The sequence below is a fragment of the Arachis duranensis genome, chromosome 5 (assembly GCF_000817695.3).
Source record: "Arachis duranensis cultivar V14167 chromosome 5, aradu.V14167.gnm2.J7QH, whole genome shotgun sequence".
NCBI classification, from domain to species: Eukaryota; Viridiplantae; Streptophyta; class Magnoliopsida; order Fabales; family Fabaceae; genus Arachis; species Arachis duranensis.
Window position 1 is genome coordinate 105,735,218 of NC_029776.3, and position 8,302 is coordinate 105,743,519.

The following is an 8,302-nucleotide window of genomic DNA, read 5'->3' on the forward strand; positions in this document are numbered from 1 at the left end:
AGTAAATTGTTTTTTCTTTTTTTTGGTCTTGCAATTTAGTGAATTGATAAATCATATAAATGGAAAATTTTGGGCCACAAATTTGTTTGTTTGGACAACGATTTGGGCCACTGGAAAACCCTCCCAATGGCATCATCTATAGGCCCATGAATCTTTAAAAGGAAATAAAGCCCTGATGCTCTCCTGACCAAAAGTAGAGTCCTGATGCTCTCAATAAAAATATTGGGCTATCACTTTTCTGACTTCAACTAAACTCAGGCCCAAATTGTGGCCCATAGTTTCGTCGAAACGTTAGTTAAAAAAAAAAATGCATGCAAGAAAACGACATCGCTTTAAAGCTGAGACATCATCGTGGACAAGCAACGGCAGCAACGTTGAGGGGACACTTTGACACTTCCATTCGTTTGTGTTCGATACGAACGAGGTCTCTCTCAAAACCCAAAGCTCCAACTACCTCTTTCTTCTGAGATTCTCCGTCAAATTTGGCTTTGATTTTTCCAACATCCGCTCACCACCTTCTTAAACTTCTCACTCTTCTTCTTCTTCTTCTATTCATAACATCAACGCATTCTCTCTCTCTCTCTCTCTCTCTCTCTCTCTCTCAATGGCTCAGATTGTGGCAACAACACGATCCATTCAGAGCACCCTTTTGTGCCCCACTTCAGGATCTGCAAATGAAAGGGCGCGTAATCTCTTAAAGCCTCCAACTTTTTCCTCCAAGGTTTTCTCATCAAATGGGATCAACAAGTGCCCCCAAGATGCATTCAGAAGCTGCAGGATCAATGCGAGGAAATCTGCATCTGTTGAAGTTATCCCTGTCTCCGCTGAAGATGATCCAAAGGTTCCTTCTTTTCTTCTCTCTCTTGCTACCCTTTTATTAGACTTTCTTTTTGTTGCTAAAAAGTGATGGGAAAATATTGGAATTTGAGATTTTGAATAGGACCCCATATGTTGAAAATTATGGAAAATGGAAATGGTTGTGACCCTTAACAACAGAGTTATGTTTGTGGAAAAATGAATCTCGTTTTTTTAATTGAGATTTGAGCATTGAGTAGTTTGCATGCTGAGAGTGTATCTGAAATTATGAGATTTGCTAGCTAGCTTTCAGCTGTGTTTACATCATGTGTAAACTAAATATCAGAAGGAGATGTGCACACAATATTGTTAAATCTTTGTTGGTGCATCTTTAGAACTATCAGATAACTTTAACATGGTGTGTATTGGTGATTAGATTGAGGAGCAATTGCGTGGTGTGCCGCAACTCCTTGATGCTTCGAATGGAATGTGGTCGAAGCCCACGTTTAGGCGCAAGACTAAGATAGTTTGTACCATTGGTCCTTCCACCAATACCAAGGAAATGATCTGGAAGCTGGCTGAGGCCGGCATGAATGTCGCTCGCCTCAATATGTCTCATGGAGACCATGCTTCACATCAGAAAGTTATTGACTTGGTTAAAGAATATAATGCACAAGCAAAGGACAATGTAATTGCAATTATGCTTGATACTAAGGTATGTTATACTTCATGAAAGCATTTCTTCTTATTATGATTAATGTATTAAAATTTTTGTGCAAATTGTGTTACTATTGTTTGCCTATGTTTTTAACATTCCTTTCTGTATTGAATTATATGCAGTGTCATATGTTAATATCTTTTTTCTTTATTTTCAGGGTCCTGAGGTGAGGAGTGGGGATCTGCCACAACCAATCATGCTATCAACTGGACAGGAATTCACTTTTACTATCCAAAGAGGTGTTGGAACTGCAGATTGTGTTAGTGTGAACTATGATGATTTCGTCAATGATGTGGAACCTGGGGACATGCTTCTTGTTGATGGTATGGGGTCTACTATTTGACAGAAATTACTTATCCTAAAGCATGTAAATATAATGTTGAGGTGGTTTATTTTCGTGACCCCTTTATAGGTTAATTATACGATGGCTTTGATGAATTTTTGACTAAACATGTAATGATAACCCAGGTGGTATGATGTCGTTGATGGTAAAATCTAAGACAGAAGATTCCGTTAAATGTGAAGTTGTTGACGGGGGAGAGCTTAAGTCAAGAAGGCATTTAAATGTTAGAGGAAAAAGTGCAACACTTCCTTCCATCACTGGTGAGACTTTTAGATGAGTAATCATATTCTTGATGATTTTCCAACTAGTGTCTTTTGGTATTTGGGTACATGGTGATGATTGAGAATATAGTGAACTCAATGGAAATAATCTTCTTATTTATTTACTGCAGAGAAGGATTGGGATGATATCAAATTCGGAGTGGATAACCAAGTTGATTTCTATGCTGTCTCCTTTGTTAAGAGTGCTGAAGTTGTGCATGAACTGAAGAATTATTTGAAAAGTAAAACATTTATAAGATATATATCATATCGAGTTGTTTGGTGCATATTTGAATCATAAGAATGATAAAGTCTCCATTCAATACTGCAGACTCTGGAACTGATATACATGTCATCGTAAAGATTGAAAGTGCAGACTCTATACCAAATTTGCATTCCATTATCACTGCGTCTGACGGGGTGCTTAACCTAATCCTTGAATTACTCTTAACTCTCGCTGCTAAGTTCTGTGGTTGATTTAGCATATATTGTAAATGCATATTCTTCTCCACTTTTTTTTATGTGTTTTGTGGAGTACTTCTGTGTGTTTATATTTACCTGATTCCTTCCTTTTCAGGCTATGGTTGCCAGAGGAGATCTTGGTGCTGAGCTTCCTATTGAAGAGGTTCCACTTTTGCAGGTAAACAAACTGTTACATAAAGATAATGTGAACAATTGGCATCATTTACTGGAAATCAAGTTAAGCTCATCTTAAATTCCATAATGCTTGTAAATTGTAGGAAGAGATAATCAACTTGTGCCGTAGCATGGGAAAAGCTGTTATTGTGGCCACAAATATGCTGGAAAGCATGATTGTTCACCCAACACCAACCAGAGCGGAAGTATCAGACATAGCAATTGCTGTTCGAGAAGGTTCTGATGCAATAATGCTGTCTGGAGAAACTGCCCACGGAAAGTAAGTAAATAGTTTTGAATATTGCATGCTTGAGTAGTACTAATCTTGAGCCGCCGAATTTTTGTAGCGGCATATAAGAGGCCTTGAAGATAAAGTGAGCTTTACCAGTAATGTTCCAATTTTATAAGGAAGCAGGGGAATAGGCTGATTCTTAGAAAATGATGTACTTTATATATTTGTTTTTCTTATAACACAGGTATCCGCTAAAAGCTGTGAAAGTAATGCACACAGTTGCGTTACGTACAGAGGCTACTATACCAGGGGGTCAAATGCCGCCTAATATCGGTCAGGTGTTCAAGGTTTGAAGTTGATATATTTTGTATCCTCGACTACTTTATGCATTCATTGCCCTCCCAGTTGATTCTTGGCATTGATATGTGTATTATGTTTTTCTTTTTTCTTTTTTTTTTTCTTTGCCCCTTCTTTGGCTCCATGTAGAACCACATGAGTGAGATGTTTGCATACCATGCAACCATGATGTCTAACACTCTTGGCACTGCAACCGTCGTCTTTACGAGAACAGGTTTCATGGGCATCCTACTGAGCCACTATCGACCTTCTGGGACCATATTCGCCTTTACTGATGAGTGAGTTCTCTTTTATAACATCTGTGGATCTTTTTGGTTCAAAAATTAACAGTTTTCCTGCATAGTATCTTATGAAACTGATTATGTGATGCCCTTGTGAGGTACGAATTTCATGGTCCTCTAGCAATTGTCTTGAGCTGTATTAAATGTCATGACATTTGATTTCTTTCCTTAGTTTTGTCGACGTATTTGAAAGCAACTATGCTATGTATACACAAAAAATCAGCCACTTATATAGAATACATGTTGAAATACAAAATACACGTTGAAAATGAATTAAACAATACATGTATTTATACACAAACACATGGTCTGATTTTTTGTGCACGTAGTATTTTTATTTGCAAAATAAGAATAATTTTGCATATATGTGATATTATTCTGTAACAGATTTATTATCTACCTAATTTTGAATTTTGCTTGTTGTGCAGTAAACGAGTACAACAGAGATTGGCACTGTATCAAGGAGTCTGCCCTATATACATGGAATTTTGCGATGATTCTGAAGCGACCTTCAGACGAGCCTTGGATTTGTTGAAGGTAAAGGGTTTAAATTAAAGCACTTTTATTATAACATGTAATATAAGATGATAACTAGTGGCATGAAATGATTATAAAACCTTTATGAATCCCTCCTTAACATGATAAAATAGCACTTCTCTTCATGCATGCAATAAACCATGGACCTTCTGCAGATTTTATTATATTTAGCGAGTATTTTTTAAGAATTAAATTTTGATGCACTGTCAGTATAAAACCGTTTTACACGCATCTAATCAACTAACGCTACATTAGCAAAAATAACTATCTTTTATTTTGACTGCGTGAATGGTCATCCAAGAGAACATTTGTGATGGCACTAGTTTTACACTGTCATTGCATGAAAATTAAACTCTATTTTTAATCCTTTTAAAGGGATTATTATTAAGTCTTACTGCTCCTAATTTAGCCTATATGATGATTTATGTGTGCAGAATCAAGGAATGGTGAAAGAAGGAGAAGAAGTAGCACTTGTACAAAGTGGTAGGCAACCTATATGGAGGTCCCAAACCACACACAATATCCAAGTTCGGAAAGTGTAAGATCATAAGATCACAATAATGGAGAGTGGTAACTGATTTCAGTTTCAGTCTTAGGAAATATACACTACCATGTCATCTTATTTAACACTTTGCACATTGATGCTAGTCTTTACTTTTTCTTTTATAATTTGTTTATTCATTTTATGTTTTTAAGTTTATCAGGAACAAACTTCTGTATATGTTCTTGAAATTTGGGTGAAAATTTTGAAATAAGGCATAGGCCAACAAGGCCTTTGAATATACATTAGTACTTTATATGTCATCATCTTAATTTGTTTATATTTTTATAAGAGTTAATCACTTTTGAATCATTTAGTAAGTCCACAAATTCAGTGACACGGAAGAAGGGGTAGGGTGACGAGGATCTACCCCTGGAAATCTTGTGAAGTTGCAAATATAATTTGAGAGAGTTTAATGCTTATGCCTGATGTTGCTTATAGTAATGCTGACCTTTTTTTAAAAGAAAATGTGAACTTTTTTTAATGATTAACGTGAAACTATGAAGGTACATTATTTATGTTCTTATGTAAAATGAACTTCTCAATAATAATGTTATTTTGAATTTGAGTGATATAGAATGGTGTAGTCTGTGGTGTATCATCAGGAATATAATTGAATATGGTGGTAGGTTTATATTAATATTAGATTCATTATTAGAGGTTTCAACTTTCAAGCTTGAATGACGAGAATTAAAAAAAATAGAGAGTAAATACCAATTTGCTTCCTGTTATTTATCTTTTATTTGAGACTGATCCTTCATGAAATACACAAAATCAAACTGAATTTAACATATTATTGAATCATGAAAATAGTATAAAAAATTTGTATAACCTTATTTTACTAAAAAAACTATATACAAGTCATTTTTATCTATATTACACATACTCAAAAAAATAAACAAGGATAACTCCAATTTCTCAAAGTTAAAGATGTCAATGTTTTTAAAGAACAGTAAAGTAAATGAAAACAAAGCAAAATATAACTAAACTATTACATGAAATTAACCATTTGTACTAGTTTTTCTTACGAAGTTTTACATTATTCAATTATGCCGCTGTTCAAGAAGAGTCAAAAAAAAAAAGAAAGAAAGAAAGAAAAAAAAGAAAAAAAAAATCAAATTGGAGGACTATTCGAAGTGCGGCTTTGTAAATGGATTTAACATTTGTATTGTACATGACCAAATAAGAACACTGATAAACTAACCAAGTTGGTTGGTCTAGTGATTAGTTTACTAGTCTGCTTAAGCAAGTGTTGTAAATTTAAATTTTACTTTGTGTATATAGTAACCTATTGCATTTAAATTCTGCTTTGTGTATATAGTAACCTATTGGTCGACGACAAACCCTTAAATGAAGTTTAAAAAGTAGAGAGACATTGTTTGAGGTTGGTCTTTGGTTGCCATGGTTGATTAAACTATGGATGACTTAGTTAAGAACTAGGAATCAATCCATGTATAGTGGTGATATAAGAGGCAACTTGTATGATTGGGTAGTATAAATATATATTTTATATTTCTAAATTCTAACGATTTCTTCTCATGTCCGAAAACAATTATATATTGGATGAATTTCAAACCCCTTCACCAAATTAAAGAGGTACAATTGAAAACATTAATAAACAAATAAATGAAAAAGTTATCTCTTTCCACTATTATAGTTTTTATTTATTATTAAATTATTAGTTTAATAAATTTATAAATTTATTTTTAACATGCATTTAGTTCTAATTGAAACATATATTGGACCTTAATCCAACTCAACACACAACAAATTAAAGCTCCATGCATGGCTTCAAAACCACCACCACTGTCCCTCCTCTTCATTGCTCTCTCCATGCTCTCTTCCACCACCACCACCATCAGCTCCGGCCCCGGTATCGCCATCTACTGGGGCCAAAACGGCAAAGAAGGCACCTTACAACAAGCATGCGCCACAAACAACTACAAAATCGTAATCCTCGCATTTCTTACCGTCTTTGGCAGCGGCCGAACTCCGAAATGGAACTTTGCCGGCCACTGTGGCGATTGGAGCCCCTGCACCAAACTAGCCCCACAAATCCACTACTGCCAGAGCCAAAACATCAAGGTGTTCCTCTCCCTCGGCGGCGGCATCGGACACTACTCTCTCTCCTCGCCGCAAGACGCTAGGGAAGTTGCGCTCTATCTTTTTGAAAGCTTCCTCAGTGGCCAACACGGACCACTGGGAACCGTGGCATTAGATGGCATTGACTTTGACATCGAAGAAGGGTCAAATCTTTTCTACGATGACTTAGTCAAAGCCATCAATGCATTCTCCACAAAGGAGAAAAGAATTTACCTATCTGCGGCGCCGCAATGTCCGTACCCAGATCACTACCTCGATAAAGCAATCAAAACTGGATTATTTGATTATATTTGGGTTCAATTCTATAACAACCCTCCATGCCAATACTCAAATGGAAACCCTAAGAAACTTTTCGAGTATTGGGACACGTGGACATCGTCGGTTTTGCCGAATAACACTGTCCTTTTGGGGCTTCCGGCGGCGCCTCATGCTGCCGGAAGTGGGTTCGTAGCTGCTGAGGTTGTGGCGGATGAAATTCTTCCGCACATAAGACATGGTTCAAACTATGGAGGGGTTATGCTTTGGAGCAGATACTATGATGTTCAAACCAACTTCAGTGAGAAGATTAAGGGTAGCTTGATGATGAGATCTGCGTTGAAGTTAGTGAAAGCAATTGGAGATGCAATATATGAAGGCCTGTTTTCCATTTTGAACCGTCCTTATGTGCCTAAATCTGCTTCACTTAGGGCTGATGTTTGAAGCTTCTATAATATATTTGCAAAGGTGACAACTTACTATTATTTTTACTTAAAATTGATAATTGAAAATTTTTAGATTATAATTTAATTAAATTTATAAAATGATCTAATAATTTTTAGTTGTCAACTTCATTTCAAAATATCTGTATATGACTTTTCACCGTTTGCAAAAGCTTCAAGAAAATGAGAGAATAATAAGTCACTTTGCATGCATGTGTCATATCTTTCTAAAGTTGGTGTCTTCTAGGGTTTATGGGGAGCTTTTAAAAAAGAGGAGTGCTAGAGACCAATTATTTTTGTGATTTGTAGTTATTAAATAGTCATTAATGATGTTTTTAAAGGAAAAGTCTATAGGCTAGCAACTTTATTAAATTCTGGCCAGTATGTAACCAACAAAGAAAAGTGAACAATTAAATGAAATCTCACACCATTAAAATCATCATTGATGGCTATTTGATAGCTACAAATCACAAAAATTAATGCTTCATAACACTCATCGTTTTTAAATAGTGTGAAATTTCATCAAATGTGTGAGATTACTCACTTTTATTTTGCTGGTTATATGTTGGTTAGAATTTAATAAAATTGGTGGCTCTTAAACCTTTCCTTTAAAAAAAGTAGTATTTATTTTTCATGTAACTATAGGGTGACTTCTATGATTGTCACTCTTCTATATTTATGTGGTAGAGAAAGGTTTTTAATTTAATTTGTTTGAATTTGATATTATTATTATTATTATTATTATTATTATTATTATTATTATTATTATTATTATTAAAATTGGTCATTTTTAAAATCGCT

At 35.1% G+C, this 8,302-nt stretch overlaps 2 protein-coding genes across 2 annotated transcripts; both read left to right on the forward strand.

Annotated features, from left to right (window-relative positions):
• Nucleotides 1-357: 357 nt before the first annotated feature.
• LOC107491078 (plastidial pyruvate kinase 2) lies at nt 358-4,941 on the forward strand. Its single transcript, XM_016111840.3, has 12 exons — nt 358-841; nt 1,232-1,510; nt 1,671-1,836; nt 1,982-2,116; nt 2,248-2,358; nt 2,448-2,536; nt 2,694-2,756; nt 2,857-3,032; nt 3,229-3,331; nt 3,471-3,619; nt 4,051-4,159; nt 4,594-4,941. Exons 1-12 carry the CDS (start codon nt 605-607, stop codon nt 4,699-4,701), a joined length of 1,725 nt encoding a protein of 574 aa, XP_015967326.1. The 5' UTR covers nt 358-604; the 3' UTR covers nt 4,702-4,941.
• A 1,544-nt stretch (nt 4,942-6,485) lies between these two features.
• Nucleotides 6,486-7,502, forward strand: LOC107490989 (acidic endochitinase-like). Its single transcript, XM_016111779.3, has one exon. It carries the CDS (start codon nt 6,486-6,488, stop codon nt 7,500-7,502), a length of 1,017 nt encoding a protein of 338 aa, XP_015967265.2.
• Nucleotides 7,503-8,302: the final 800 nt, after the last annotated feature.